The sequence below is a fragment of the Leptopilina heterotoma genome, unplaced genomic scaffold, assembly GCF_015476425.1.
Source record: "Leptopilina heterotoma isolate Lh14 unplaced genomic scaffold, ASM1547642v1 Lhet_65, whole genome shotgun sequence".
NCBI lineage: Eukaryota > Metazoa > Arthropoda > Insecta > Hymenoptera > Figitidae > Leptopilina > Leptopilina heterotoma.
In genome coordinates, this window is record NW_025111152.1 from 3,064,050 (window position 1) to 3,080,829 (window position 16,780).

Consider the following 16,780-nt stretch of genomic DNA (forward strand, 5'->3'; position numbering starts at 1 on the left):
TTGAAAATAATTAATTTTTTTCAAGTATTTTGTTAGAATTTTTGAAAATCATCTTTTGAAGAATTTTAATTGCAAATTTTGAAATAAATGAATTATCAAAAATTTTAATGAAAAATCTTTAAACGTAAATTTAAAAATGAAAATAAATGAAAATTAGCTTCTAATTTTTTAAAATTTAGTACTTTCAATTACATATTTTCCAAAATTCAAATACATACAAAAAAATAACATTTTAGAATTATTTTAAACATTTTGGAGTAAAAAATATTACATTAAAATATTATTAAAAAATACTTAATTCTTAGAATTTTTTATCATAATTTTTTAAAATTTAATTATATTCGAATGAATTAAGCAAATAAAAATGTACTTTTTTGGACTTATTAAAATTTCGGAAAAATCATGGTCATATTTACAATTAAAATTCTTCAAAAACTTTTACAATAAAAGTAAGTGAGGTTATGTTATGTTTTTGTGTAAATTTGATATTTTTGTATTTTTATTTTAAAAACCTTGTAAAATTATTACTTCTTATTATAATGTAATTTTAAATCAAAATATCCACTTGACAACATTTGACATGTATTCATGAATGTTATTTTAAATGTAATTTGATTGTAAAAGTTTTTGAAAAACTGTTTACAGTTTTAGAATTTTTGCCTGATGAGGTCCATCGGTTATTAAATTTCATAAATTTTACTCATTTTCCGTAAACTTTTATATTTTCCTGTGAAAAGAATTTTGTCAGGGAAAATAATTTTAATGTTAGTAAATTGTCAGGGAAATTGATAATCTAAAACTTGTGACAACCCTGCATTAGCAATACTTTGACATACTTTGTCAAACTTACAATATTAGTGCCTTATTTCTCATAGTTTATCGCAGTTTAACATCTTTTACTCATACTTTCATTTACAGGCGGGATATGTTTAAATCTTGATTGGATTTAAGACTTGTAATAAAAATTATTTGTCATTTTATAAAATTAAAAAAGAATTATATGCAAGGTAAAAAGATAAAAATAACCTGTAAAATTTAGCTTTTTAGGTCCCTTTTTTCGTGATGAACACATTTTTTATCTTCTAGTATAAAAAAGCGAAAACTTTCTGAAAATTACACAATTTTACTTATACTTATCATAGATGTTAGTATGTTTTTAAAGTGATGCGACAGTTTTATGTAATTTATCAGTTGATGAGATGATGATGATGGTAAAAATTGTCGATGATGAACTATTTATTTAAAAAAACATGACGTCATTCATTGCAAGATTACGAATTATTAAAACTACACATATATTTTCTAATCACAAAAATTTTATGCAAATGTTTGTTCATCAAACACGCTATTATCGTCAATTATTATGATATTGCCTTGGAATATTTTTTTACAATTTTCTCGTTAAACTTGTGAAATTTAACGGTCGTCAATTCCTTAAAAATTAGTTAAGTATATGTAATTAGAAGTAAATTTAATTTACTTTCTAATTTACTTTTGTAAATAAGAAATTTTCTATTTTTTATTGTCAGAAATAGAAAATAATTTTTCCTGAAATGTTCTTGAATAATCTCTTCACTAGGTACTTTTGATTTGTGTTCATCTTTTCTCCAGTAATTCTTGAACCTCCTGCAGTGTTTTGCCCTTTGTTTCGGGAATGAAGAAGCAGTAGACAACTTGCAGGAACATTGTGATGGCGTAAAATCCGAAAACATATTCCGCTGGTAAAATATTCAAAAAGTCTTGATATGTTTTGCTTGATATGAAGGAAAATATTCCGGAAGTGACACTGGTAATTGATGCGGCATATCCTTTAATGTCGGGTGAGAATATTTCACTGATTATTGTACAAGGTACGGATATAATACCAATGCAGATGAAAATTTGAAATATAAAGACAGAAAGAATGGGTAACGATTGAATTTCTCTGGCTTCAAAACCATAATGAATTAGTGATGAATCGACGGAGAGTAAAATTAAAGATACACAAATTCCAGCACTCGAGACTCCTAATAGAATTCTTCTTCCGCATCTGTCTATAGCAAACATACCAAACCATCCGGCAACAATTCCAATACTGTTTACCATAATTACAATCGTTTTCGGCTCCATGATATCAACTTGTGCCTCTCGTAAAATAACTTCCATGTAGAAGGTAATCGTATAAAGTCCACTAATTTGCATGAAAGCGAATAATAAATTGGCTATTATCAATGCCTTCCTGTTTTTTGGTTTACTAAATTCGGCAACAATATTTTTGAAGCTATGCGAAATTTTTGTATTCAAAAATTGCTTAGTGTTCTCTAATTCCAAACTTGAATCAAGTTGTCTATGATACCATTTAATTGCACTCTCGGCCTGATCATAATTTCCCTTTTTCACCAAATAGTGAGGCGATTCGGGTAATAGTAAAAATGTCCCGACAAATATCACCGTTGGTATCATTGAAATAACCGATGTTTGCCACATGGGTAAATAGGCGCCCATTATATTGCCAATTAATGTTCCCAATGGTTGACAATTCATAATAAATGCAACAAGAGCGCCGCGAATTTTTGGATCTGACACCTCGCCAATGTAGAGGGGAAAGCAGACGAAAAAGAAGCCGAAAGAAATTCCTGATAGAAATCTTGAGATATAAATCATGAATACTGAATTTGCGACAGACAATAGTAGCCATCCGATTAATTGTGGAATACCAGCGAAAAAGGCCGTTTTTTTACTGCCGAATATTGCGACACCAATTGCGCCTAAAATTGCACCGAAAATACGACCTAAACTTAATAGAGCGACTATCCATGAACATTCATCGCGACTAGCCCAAAATGGTAAACCTTCCTCGCTTAATTGCGCTACGTAGGGCGATGTCCATCCGCTTATCAAACCAATTCCCAACGATAGTAGTCCAACTGTAAAGAGAAATATTTTTTCAGTAAATGCAAATTTTACAAAATAAAAATCAAATTTTCAAGAATTAATGTTGCTGAAGTCCGCAACGTTTTTAAAAACGAAAACGAGAAAATAATGGTATAGTTTTTTTCTTTTCTATTCTAAATAATGTTATTCTTTAATCATTTTATCTTAAGTAACAACTACTTTCTTAAAAATTAAGATAAAACTGAAAGATACCAACGAAGATTCAACGAAAAAATTTTTTAAAAAAATTTTTTCTAAAAAGTTTAGGATACAAATTTTTTTTTGTTTATATTTAACCCAAGTAAACCCTCCAAACCCTAAAATAAAAAAAAGGTGGGGAAACAGTTGTTCTTATTATTTTTCTTATAGATTTTTAAAAAATCACGAAATTTCAACTAAATTATTGTTTCCTCGCCTCGGTGGTAATTTTGTTCTTTTGATAATTACTTATTCTAATGTCAGAAGTTCTTTTAAAAAATGCAAAGGGTTCCGAGTCGGAAAAACCGTGATTTTGGTATTTTGTCACGGATTTTCCGAAAATCCGAGAATTTCAAGTAAATTAATAATTTCTCGCCTTGGTAGCAATGTTTTTCTTTTGATAATTATTTATTTAAATGTTAATTTAAATGGTCAATTAAAAAAAATTCTAAGTTCTTTTAATGTTAAAAGCCCTTTCAAAAAGATCCAAGTCGAGGAAAGCAGTGAGTTATTTATTTTAATATCAAAAGCCATTGAAAAAAAAATTTCAAGAGAATCCAAGGCGCAGAAAGGAGTGATTTTGATTTTTTTAAAATCAAAATCACTGTTTTCTCCGCCTTGGATCCTCATATAATTTTTTTAAGTGGCTTTTAATATTAAAATAAACAATTAGCAAAAGAAAAAAATTGCTTCCAAGTCGAAGAAACAATAATTTAGTTGAAATTTCGTAACTTTTGAAAACTCAGTGAAAAAAAATCAAAATTACTTCTTCCTCCGATTTGGATCATTTTGCAATTTTTTAAAGGGATTTTAACATTAAAATAAAAAAATAACAAAAAAAATGTCGTCGAATAAAAACATTGGTAACTTCAGTTTCATTACAAAATTATTATTTAAAATGGGTTGCTATAAAAATTTTATTTTTTCCCTGACTTCCAGATAAAATTTTGATACTTTTCGATCCTTTTTTCATCACATAAAACTACTTAGATACTATTTTTAAAAGTAAACAACTAATGGCAATTATTTTATTAAAAAAGCCACTAATAGTAGGGGAAGTGCGCCGGTTGTGGGCACCCCTACGTAAACTTCGACGGCAAGCATACTTTACTGATCTAAGTATTGCAAGTCGTGTTCGTTGACAATACGGACTTTTCGTATTGATAACGAAACAAATATATGCATTTGTGTAATAGCTGTGAGCATAATAAAGAAAATTTGCATTAAATTAATAAAAAAGTAATTTTGTATTGTTTTCGAAGAGCAACATATGGGTGTAGATTCGTTCAGAAAAAAAGGGTTTAATTTTTTTTTTTGCAGTGTTGTCATTATATTTTGTGATTTACCTTCGTGTTTAACCAAAATCCTGCATCACAAAATGTGTTGGTCTTTTTAAAAAATGACTGTCATTCCCGGTTGTGGGGACCTTTATGTTAAGGAGGCTCTACTATCTGACACTGATGTGGACTACTGTCTCATCTATCTAAACTTTCTGCCAAGGAATGTGACAGCCGCAAACTCCATTAAATGCGATGAATATAGTCGTTCAGTGCATTAGAAGTGCGTTATGGTATGCGTACTAGCTACTTCACATGCAAGCATTATGCTTTTGTTAGCGATGAGCATAGTGTGAAAACGTGTCATCATTTTTGTTCTTTATCCCGGCAAAGTCTCTTAAAATAAAGAAACTTTCATTTCTTCTTCATTTGTAATGGTTTCCTTTAATATTTTTTCATTTTTAGCGGATTTTTCAAGGGTGCCCACAACCGGGTACAAAAATTGTTTTGTCAAAAAATTTCTATTTCACTAAATTTCTAATAAAACTTTTTTATTTAAAGGAATCAATTTAATTCCTTCACTGACAGTCACCTTAGACCTCTAGCTTTAAATTCGTACACATATATTTGTATAATATGTACATGGACAAATGTTATGAGGCAAAAACAAAAGGGTGCCCACAACCGGATCACTTCCCTTACCATATTTCAACCCAGATTTTTAATATCAATTTATTTAGTAAGTAACTTAACCCTTAGACACAAAATCCTAAAAATATCGCAAATTACAGTAAAGGAAGAATCGAAATCCATTTATATATTATTATAAATATCAAACTATCTAGATGCAATATCTGATTATAAATAATTATAGAATTAAGAATATTGACGAACATTTTGAGTTAGTCTCTCCATGTTCTCAAGTGAAGAAATAGGACCACTATTTTATAAAAAAAAATTTGTTAATTAAAAAATGTTATTGTGAGAATAATTAAATTCAAAATTTCAGTGGAAACTTTGATCCAATCTTTAATTTACTATTAAAATGAAAAGAAATACTATTTTCGTAAAATTTATTTTTCTATAGAATTTAAAGAAAAATGTGTTTTAGATTTAGAGAATATAAGTTATATTCAATTTTCTTTAAATAATAAAAATGAAATGAAAAAAAAATTGAAAATAATAAATGAAATGTTTTAAAACCCAAATTTTGCAGAACTTTAAATGAAACCTTTCGAATAACTTTAATTTTTCAAAGGAATTTAAAAATTAAAGCTTTTTAAAATTAACTAATTAATAAAAATTTTAATTGTAAGTCTGAAATTAAATAATTTTAGATGCATTTTGGACCCTTTAATGTTGATTTGACACAAACAAACATGAAATCATTTAATTATTTTCCTTATTTTTTTCATAAATACATGAAAAAAATGACGAATCTCTACCGTTAAATTAAATTATAGCCCTCTGAGCAAAAGGATATCCCAGGGATATCCTAGAGATATCTCGCGGGATATTGAGATATCCCAGGGAGATCCCTGGGATATTTGTGACATCTCAGAGATATCCAAATTTCCATCCCATGGGAGACTCGCGCGGGATATCTAAATATTCTCCACACGGGATATGCTACGTGAGAAATAGTAATATGTTGAAAAATAATTAGAGCTTTAAAGAGTTGAAAAACCATTATTAAATTCTAACTAGAATGAGAAAAAAATTAGTTCAAAAATAAAAGATTATTTGACTAATATCAAAGTTATTTGTTTGTGATTTAATAAACATTAGTTGAATTCAATAAAATGTCTTTTTAACGCTAAACATTTATTGTGTGTGGGTTTAAAATAATTGAGGCTCCCAATTCAAGAACCGGTCGGACGCTCGGACGACACGCGCAACTGCCAGTCAGTGAGCAGTGAGCGCCTCTGGGCCACTCACTGCTACCCGACTGGTACTAGCGCGTGTCTTCCGAGCGTCCGACCGGTTCTTGAATTGGGAGCCTTAATTTTGGTCAATTCATATTGTCTATTACTGATAAATCATATGTAAGTTGTAAGCAATAGTTTCAGTTCCATACGAAAAGCAAATGGTGGATCACCGATTTTTCTTAAAGTTTGTAACTTTGTAGTACTTGGGGTACTAAATAACTGTGCCAAACAGTTTTACAAAAAAAAATTGTTTTGCAAGATATTTAGATTTGAAACATCAGAAACTAAAAAAAATGACTTTTTTGAGAATTTTTATTTTGAAAAGTATTGATTCTACAAGAAAAAGTCATTTATTCAAAATTGTAGAGAAAATGTCAATTTTTTATAATATTAAAAAAAAGTTAAGAAAAATCAATTTTTTAATAATTTGTTTAAACAATAATTTTTTATTGTTAAAAAAAGAGCAAAGGACATCATGGAATTTTCTAGAAAAATTATTTTCTCAAAATTTGAACCTTCTTTAATAAGTGGTTAAATTTTTAAAGAAGTGATTTTTGATGTTTTTGAGAAAAAAATTTTTGAAGTTTGCGCTACGAGTTTTTGTGCGTTGCGCTAACTAAGCAGCGCCTATGTCAGTGTATTTTAAAAGATGATTTGACCTTTACTGCTCGTCTCTAATACATTTATTAATTATATACGTATATATTATTATTATAAACAGTTTAACAATATATTTTTAACTTTTTTAAAAACATTATTTTCCTTTTTTAACCCATTAATGGTCATGGGCACAGGAACGCAGGTTTAAAAAGTAACTATTGGGATCCTGGCATATGGTCTAATAATAGTTTTTAACGTTAAAAATTAAAAAAAAAATTTCGGAACAATTTGTTATAAACAAATGGAGAAAAATTGATTTTCATAAAAAACTGATAGCGCCATTCGATTCGACGCAAAAACTACTACAAGAACGTATATAACATAGGTAATTTAAAAAAAAGACATATTATTGTAAAAATGTTATAAACAATTAGCCTGCATTTATACTGTATGAGGTAGAAGAATCGTTTCTTAGGTAAAAATTTTGTTTAAAAAATTTTTAACGTCAAAAACTCTCCTAATTAAACTAATTTTGTTTAAAAAAATTTTTAACTTAAAAAACGATCCTTCTATCTCATACAGTATAAATGCAGGCTAATTGTTTATAACATTTTTACAACAGTATGTCTTTTTTTCAAAATTATGTAATATACGATCTCGTAGTAGTTTTTTGCGTCGAATCGAATAGCGCTATCAGTTTTTTATGAAAATCAATTTTTCTTCATTTGTTTATAACAAATTGTTCCAAAATTTTTTTTTTAATTTTTAACGTTAAAAACTATTATTAGACCATATGCCAGGATCCCAATAGTTACTTTTTATATTATATGCGTTCCTGTGCCCATGACCATTAATGGGTTAAAAAAGGAAAATAATGTTTATAAAAAAGTTAAAAATATATTGTTGAACTGTTTATAATAATAATATATACGTATATAATTAATAAATGTATTAGAGACGAGCAGTAAAGGTCAAATCATCTTTTAAAATACACTGACATAGGCGCTGCTTAGTTAGCGCAACGCACAAAAACTCGTAGCGCAAACTTCAAAAATTTTTTTCTCAAAAACATCAAAAATCACTTCTTTAAAAATTTAACCACTTATTAAAGAAGGTTCAAATTTTGAGAAAATAATTTTTCTAGAAAATTCCATGATGTCCTTTGCTCTTTTTAACAATAAAAAATTGTGACGCATTCCCAAGAAAGGTACCTAAGAAGGAAAAAATTTGAGGTTATGTTTTAAATTTTTTGAGTAAAAATACAGAAAGAGAATTAATTATTAATTAAAAATTGTTGGTTTTCAAGTTTTCATTATATTCAAACTATTCAATTAATATTGGTTTAAAATTCAAATAATTAAAAATGAACTTTTAATCAAGATAAATCTAACTCAAATTAAAAAATAAATAACTAAATTAAATAACTAAAAAATAAATCTAACTTCTTAGGTACCTTTCTTTGGGTGGCGTCACAATTATTGTTTAAACAAATTATTGAAAAATTAATTTTTCTTTACTTTTTTTTAATATTATAAAAAATTGACATTTTCTCTACAATTTTGAATAAATGACTTTTTCTTGTAGAATTAATAGTTTTCGAAATAAAAATTCTCAAAAAAAGTCATTTTTTTCAGTTTCCGATTTTTCAAATCTAAATATCTTGCAAAATAAAATTTTTTTTTGCAAAACTGTTTGGCACAGTTATTTAGTACCCCAAGTACTACAAAGTTACAAACTATAAGAAAAATCGTTGATCCACCATTTGCTTTTCGTATGGAACTGCCCACATACATATAAAATTTTATTTCTTTCTTGTTTAAAGGGAAAAATATACTGGATTTTCAGTAATTAATCTAGTAATTCATGCATTATTTGTTTAGAATGTAGTTAGAATAAATATTTGAATAATTTAATATATTATCTACCAAAAAAAGTAACTAAAAAATCGTACACTTTAAGCTGAGTTTATAAATATATTTATTTTCCACTTTCGTTAATTTAATGCAACAAATATTTAAACAAACTTTTTCTAATTTAAATGCGTTAAATATAATTTCACAGCTCTTTGACACACACTCTTTGATACTTGGAAAGTTTCGTTCATTGTGCATTTCGTTTCCTGCACATGCGCTGACATATCCCACGCGGGATATCCCACACGGGATGACCCACGAAAGAAAACTTTGCATATCCCGTGAATATCCCAGTGATATCCAGTGGATGTCCTTGAGATATCCAAATTTCCGTCCCGTGAGATATCTCATGGGATATCCCTGAGATATCCTAGGGATATCACGGGATGGAAATGGGATAATCGCGGGATATCCCGTGCTGTGAGGGAGAATACTTGGTTGCACTGTTGTTTTCGTTGAAAATTAATATTATTAAAAATTGTTTTTTAAGAATGATTTCCAATTTTCTTATTTTTATTTTTAAATAATTTCATTCTGTAAATATAATATTGATTTGTGTGTTTTTTAATTAAAATTTATAATAATTGAAAAAATTAAGTTAGGGCATTTGAACCATTATGACATTATGGTTTTAGAACACATACTTTGTACAAACTGTGACGTTATAATGGTTTAAATGACCTTAATAAAAAAAATTGTAGTAATTAATTTTAATTTAAGACAAAATCCACTCGGACGTTAAAGACTTTATTATAATTTTAATTTAGTTGTTAATATTTATAATTTTACGTTTTATTATACAATATTGTTGTAACAATGTTTTATTGTAAAATAATTATTTTTCAATTTTGTCTATTGCACGAAAGGAAAATAAATTTGTACACCGTTTAATGCTACATAAACAAACATTATAATCAAAATTTTTCAAATACTAAAAAGAAATAAATTTCTTCAGTTCAACCGTTAAATTTTTTTTAATTAATAAAGAATTATTATTATATTATTTATATATAATATGTATATTATGTAATTAATAATTAATAATAAATTAAAATCTAGTAACTAAAACTTGAAAACAATTTTTCTTCAACACTAAATTAATATTTATGTACTTTTAAATACAAATAAATGGAAAAAAATGTCACTCACCTTCAACAGCAGCAATCCAATATGGTAATTTTGAATATTTGGTTAAGATATTTTCTATTCCTTGCAACATTTTCTTTTTGGATGTCAAATTGTTCCCTTTTTTTCTCCGTTGAAGTTAAGACAAACGTCTGCTTATGCGACCACTGAGAGACTGTAGACATCAATTAAAATGTTTCTATATTTCATAAAGTTTAGGGAACGATAAGATAAGTGTGGTAATGAATTTTCTAATGAGTCTCTATTGCATCATTTCTTTTCGATCTGCATAATTTCTTTTACTTCATTGTTTACGACAACTTGCAATTTTTCCATTTTATTATTATTTCTACAGTTTTCAAGATTACCTCTTTTTTAGTTCAGAAATTCCACGTGAACTGATATCCAAATCCAAAAATTTTGATTTTAAGTGGGGGGGTAAGGGTTTCAGCGTGAAAAAGAACACTGTTTTTGTGAATTTTTTATAGAAATACGGATAAATTAAATTCATTAAAACCTTTTGTACATTATTAAGTATCATTTTAACAATATTTTCCCATTTTTTTAATCGAAAATATCAACAAACAAGCTGGTGACAAAGCTCTTCCAAAAACGTATTTGAAAAAGTCGTTTTGAGAAAAACGCGTTTAACCGCATTACCATTGACTTTGAGTAGTCAGTTTTGTAAGAAAATTATATCAGAAAACATTCGAATATAACATCTCAAAAGCTCAAAATATTTTAGGAAATGTTTTACTATAAAAAAATTTTAAAAATAAAAATCGATTTTTTTCCCTTACCCCCCCCCTTAAGGGACATTGTTTTTATTCAAATTGACATAATTTCTAGAAAAATTCGGTGATTAAAATTTTTATATAGTGAATTTTAAAGAATTTTTTGGCTACTTTTCAAGTCCAAAACCCTTTCTTGAAAGAAAAATTATTAAACCCCTCTTTTTTCAAAAATAAACCAAATTCTTCAATTTTTGCAGAAACTACCTTTTTTTTATTTTTTTAGCATTTTTATTGGAAAGCTGAGATTTTTTTCAGTAAATTATGTAAAGTTAAAAAATGGGATAACAATGGGTTGTCAATAAAATAAATAAAAAGTGTTTAAAATTTTGATTTTTAAAATTTATATAATTTATTGGAAAAAATGATTGCGAAAATTCAATTATTTTTAAAAGTAATAAAGTAATAAAATTATTCGCAAAAATTCAATTATGTTCAAAATTTTTTTAATATTCTTGTCAAAATTTCAATCATCTTTATAATTAATAACATTCTTCCCTGAAATTCGAATATTTTCAAAAATTTTAATAAAATTCTTCGCAAAAATTCAATTATGTATTTTCAAAAATTTTCCTCAATTCAATGATTCTCAATATCTACTATTTTAATTAAATTTTCCAAAAGAATTCAATATTTCACAAAAAGTTCTAATAAAATTCTGCGCAAACATTTTATTATTTTCATAAATAATAAAAATTTCACGCGAATTCAATTATTTAAAAATTTTTTTATAAATTTCTTAGCAATATTTCGATTATTTTCATGAGTAATGAAATTTTTTACAGGGATTCAATTATTTTCATAAATAATAAAATTCTTTTTATAGGAATTGAATTATTTTTAGTACAATTTTAATCAAAATTCCTCGAAAAATGTAATTATTCTTAAAAATTTTATTAAAATTCGCCGAAAGAATTAAATTATTTGAAAATTTGTTGATAAAATTCCTTATAATTCAATTTTGAGAAACATTCAATTATTTTATGAATTGTTTATTTTATTATATAATTGAATTCTCATAGAATTTTCTAATAAAAATGGATTAAAAAATAAATTTCAGTTAAAATTGTAGATAATATTTGAATATTAAAAGCATTATAGGGTTTGAAAATGCTTAAAGAACTTTTTCAAACATTATTAAAAATAATCATTGATTTAAAGAAGAATTTTAGTTAAAAATTCTGGAAAACAATAATTGCACTGAAATGATGAAAATAATTTTGAAGAAGTTACAGTAACAATATTCTTATAATATAAAATAATGATTATAACACACATGATGACACTCAAAAGAAATGCTTTTTTCTCTATTAAAAAGGCAACTGGGCCGTAATTTCGCAGTAATTGGTGCACTTGCCCTAATTTTTTTCTTTAGTGAAAAATTAAAATAAAATATTTGCGTAATTTATTAGTTTTAATAAACTAATATATTTGAGAAGTCTAATGTTCCTTTTAGACATCTTTTATGGGACCTTGTCATTTAGTGGACATCAGAAAAAGATATAAGAAAAGTATTTTGGTAAAAAGGTGTTCCACAGGTTTTAGTAGGGAACATGAAATCGCATTCGTGTGGATAATCGTTTTCTGAAGGTGCCCATTCGTCCGGGAGGAAAACGACAACGACAACGACGACGAGGATGAAGACGACGAGAATTCCAAAGTGTTCTGGCATAAGGAACATCTATCACATTCACACAATGCAAAGACACGTATTTATCGAACATTCGAACATATCTTCAAAGACGAAGAAAGTATTCGTTTCACACCTCACATTAATGTTCATCCGATTACTGCATTCAGACTTTATCGATTCACAATTTTTTCCTTTTCATTTTCTTTTTATAATTTTAAACATTTTTTTAACTCCTTTTATTTATATTACGTGCACAATAAAATATCTTTAGTTTTATAACGTTTCGTACAAAAATATGCTTTTCAAGTTGTTACTTAATAAATTATAATTATTCTGTTCAAATATAAAACACATAATTTTTTTCCATTAAAAATTACGAAAAAATAGTTTTTTATTTAGTTTTCAGTTCTTTTTCTAGACTTAAAAATATTCTTTTCTGGAAACTTCTGTTCCAGTTTAACATTATATAATATAAACTTGAAATGTTTAAGATTTACAGGTTTATGAACTATATAGAAATCATTCGATCGTGCATGAGTTGTCATTTATTTTACATTTCTTATACCGCATGACAGTGCTAAAGTTTTATCTGTTTAAACTTGTATGGTAATGTCAACAATTTGATTACACTACTATATTTATTTATATCTTAATGTCTTTGCGCAAAGATTTTCAAAATTGATTAATACCTAAATAGAAATTTTTTAATTTTTTTTCACCAAAAAGAAAAACAATTCCTTAAAGAAAAAAAAGCAAATATTATAACGAATAACAATTATTTTCAGATAGTTAACTATTAATTATTATAATTATTATTAATAGTTAACTATCTGTAAATAATTGTTATTTGTTATAATATTTGCTTTTTTAATTATTAATAAATAATGAATGAATAGTTAACATTTAATAATAAATAATTAACAATTAACATTGAATAGTAGAAAAATAGTTGACAGTTAATAATAAATGGTTAACAAAAAGTTGACAATTAATACTATATAATAAACAAACAATAAACAATTAATAATAAATGATTAACAAAACTTAAAAGTGAAGCAATAATTAGCAATTAATAACAAATAATAAGAAAAATAGTTAACAATTGGTAATAAATAAAAAGCAAACATTTGAATAATTAATAATGAATAGTAAACAAATAGTTAACAATTACTAATAAATAGTTAACAAATCGTTAATAATAAAATGACATTTATAAGGTGAGAAATATTTTTAATAAATAATAAATAGTAAACAATTAATAATAAATTATTAACAAATAGTTAACAATACATAGTGAAGCAATTGTTAGCAATTAATAGCATAATTAATAACAAATAATTAACAAATAATTAACAAATAGTAATAATAAATAGTACACTACCGTCGGGAATTATCGGTACGGCTGCACGCGCATGGCCCAAAAACATACCAATCTTTAAATCACGATTCTTTTGTAAATACAAATGTCAGAAAATTAACAAATATACCATTCGAAAGATTATTAAATTCTACGATTAATGGTACATAACTGAAAATTTTAATAATTTATACAAAGATTGCAGCAATTGACAAATTTGACAAAAAAAATTTTAAAAATACAATTTTTTTGGAAATTTTTTCAACCCCTGCTCATTTTTTAAAAATTGCAGAAAAAATTTGAAACTTATATAGGTGTGATCATTCAAGTCTCATCTTTAATTTAAGACCAAAAGAATTCAAAAATCTTAATCGGTTAGCGAGATATCGTTATAAACGGACGAGCATTTTCAGCCAAAAACCGTTCAAAATCGACTAATTCAATGCATTTGTCAAAAAACATGCTCGGACGTTTATAAAGATATCTCACGAACCGAATAAGATATTTGAATTCTTTTGGTCTCAAATTAAAGATGAGACTTAAATGATCTCACCTATATAAGTTTCAAATTTTTTCTGAAATTTTTAAAAAATGTGCAGGGGTTGAAAAAATTTCCAAAAAAATTGTATTTTTAAAATTTTTTTGTCAAATTTGTCAATTGCTGCCATCTTTGTATAAATTATTAAAATGTTTAGTTATGAACCATTAATCGTAGAATTTAATAATCTTTCGAATGGTATATTTGTTAATTTTCTGACATTTGTATTTACAAAAAAATCGTGATTTAAAGATTAGTATGTTTTTGGGCCGTGCGTGTGCAGCCGTACCGATAATTCCCGACGGTAGTGTAAGTAAATAATTAATAATAAAATAATAAATATAAAAACAAATAGTTGACAGTTAATAATAAATAGTTAACAAATAATTAATAGTTAAATGACATTAATAAGGTGAGAAATATTAAAAATAAATAATAAATAGTAAACAATTAACAAATAGTTAACAATACTGAATAGTAAGGAAATGATCAACAATTAATAGTAATAATAATATTAATAATTTACTTTAATAGTAATTTAATATTGAAATATTTTTTAACTATTTCCATAAATGTGTAAAAAAAATTTTATTTTTATGTATTTCAGTATAGAAGTATTATTAAAAAAATCTGCCATAATTTAAGAAATCATTAAATATTTACAAAAGTTATTTCTATTTCAACATTACATATTCTAAAAAAATTGAACATTTTTTTCTCGCCTTGTAAATTTCATTTTATTGTCGTATTATGAATGAATGAAAAATTTTCTCATCAAAAAGTTTTTCAGATTGTTTCTATATTTTCTTTTTTTTTTTTGCTTCATGAAACAAAAGTTAAATTGTTTCTTATCTCAAAATGCGAGAAATAATTCTCATCGTTATTTGTAATTAACAATAATTGATTCTGATAATAATTATTCATTTCTAATTTCATTTACAATTTTATTATTTATTTGAATTGGCCTTTTTTATTATTTTTTTAAAATTAGAATTGGAAACAAGTTATACTAATATATTGTAACCAAAAAGATAAGCAATTAATACTTAATAAGATAAACTTTGTTTTATTTTCTTCTAATGAAATCAAATATATACGTGAACTATTGGCTTAATTAACATAATTGATTTTAATTGAACAGTGTATTGTGTTGGCAAATAACCAGCAGCGTGGTAATTAATTAACAATAATTAGAAATCACCAGTATCAATATTCTCAACGCAACTATCACTTATGATATCGCAGTTTATAGATACAGTGAGCTAGAGATTTGAGCATGAAACAATGTATATATGGAAAAAGATGGATATTTAAGGGTAATATCGAGATATTAAAATTTATTATATTTATCCTTTAACATACGAACAACTATCTAAATATTGAAATTTAATATATATATATATATATATATATATATATATATATATAAATATTAAAAAGAAATTCAACACATTGATTTAACTTAAAAATAATAGATTTTTTAAAAGTAAAAAAACAATTTTTTAAATCTATAAAATAATTTTTATAATTTTTACATTTGTTACTTGAATTTTTTACTAAAGTTAAAGTGTATTTTAAATTAAAAACAATAAATGTTAATCTTGCATTATATTAAATGTTCATCAAAAAATGAAAATATTTGTTTTCTAACGCTTCAAGTACAAAAATTATTATAATATTAGGGGAGTGTGTTTAGGTATGAGACGGATTTGTTTTTGACCTATAAATTGTAAATGGGTAAATGAAATTGTAAATAAAATATACCGTTCGAAAAGCAACTTAAATATGCAACTTTTATTCAAAGAAAGTATAGTGTTCAGATGGACTCAAAAAAAGTTATGATCAATTTTACGAGCACATCGCTTTTGTCAAGAAAAATATGTCCAGTTGTGAGACACTTATTAAAAATTGCTAAAATTTAAAAGTTTGACATAAAACGTTATGTTTAGTAGATATAATTAAATATATTAATAATATATATTATTATATACTAAATAATAACATTTATTCACAACTGGACACACTCTCCTAATAATTTATTTTCTTTAAATAAAAATTGTTTGTTTGAAGTAAATATTTATTAAATATTTACTTCAAGTAATCGATTATTTTATTTATAAAATATTTTAATTATATTTCACTGCGCAAAAGGCCAGAATTTTCTGTAAAAAAATTCAAATTTATAAGAATCAGCCTTCAATATGACTAATAATAAATTATGAAGTATGTTATATTCTCTGAATAATTGAAGTATTTATGCTTCTTAATGTTGATTTTTGTACGGCTTCTGGAAACAAAGAGAAAATCCCTTTTGAAAATTCGGTATGTACTACTTTTAAGGAGGCAAAGCTCGTAAAACGAATAAAGGCCATAGAGACAAAAGTACATATGTATAAACTGCAGACAATCCAAATGAGAGAAGCTTATGTCTTAAATGAAAATAATTTTAAATTCCCTTTCAAATTTATTTACTCAAGTGGTTGGAAACTATTATTTCAATTTTTGTT

General features: G+C 25.6%; 1 protein-coding gene across 1 annotated transcript; it reads right to left on the reverse strand.

Moving 5' to 3' along the window:
• Nucleotides 1-458: 458 nt before the first annotated feature.
• Nucleotides 459-12,931, reverse strand: LOC122510022 (facilitated trehalose transporter Tret1-like). Its single transcript, XM_043624409.1, has 3 exons — nt 12,512-12,931; nt 9,979-10,129; nt 459-2,906 (listed from the first exon to the last, which is right to left on the reverse strand). Exons 2-3 carry the CDS (start codon nt 10,046-10,048, stop codon nt 1,597-1,599), a joined length of 1,380 nt encoding a protein of 459 aa, XP_043480344.1. The 5' UTR covers nt 10,049-10,129; nt 12,512-12,931; the 3' UTR covers nt 459-1,596.
• Between the last annotated feature and the right edge of the window lie 3,849 nt (nt 12,932-16,780).

Coding starts and splice junctions, on each gene's coding strand:
- LOC122510022 (XM_043624409.1), bottom strand. CDS start 10,048: ATGTTGCAAGGAATAGAAAATATCTTAACCAAATATTCAAAATTACCA. Junction 2,907..9,978: donor TTGGATTGCTGCTGTTGAAG/GTGAGTGACATT, acceptor TTCTCTTTACAG/TTGGACTACTATCGTTGGGA.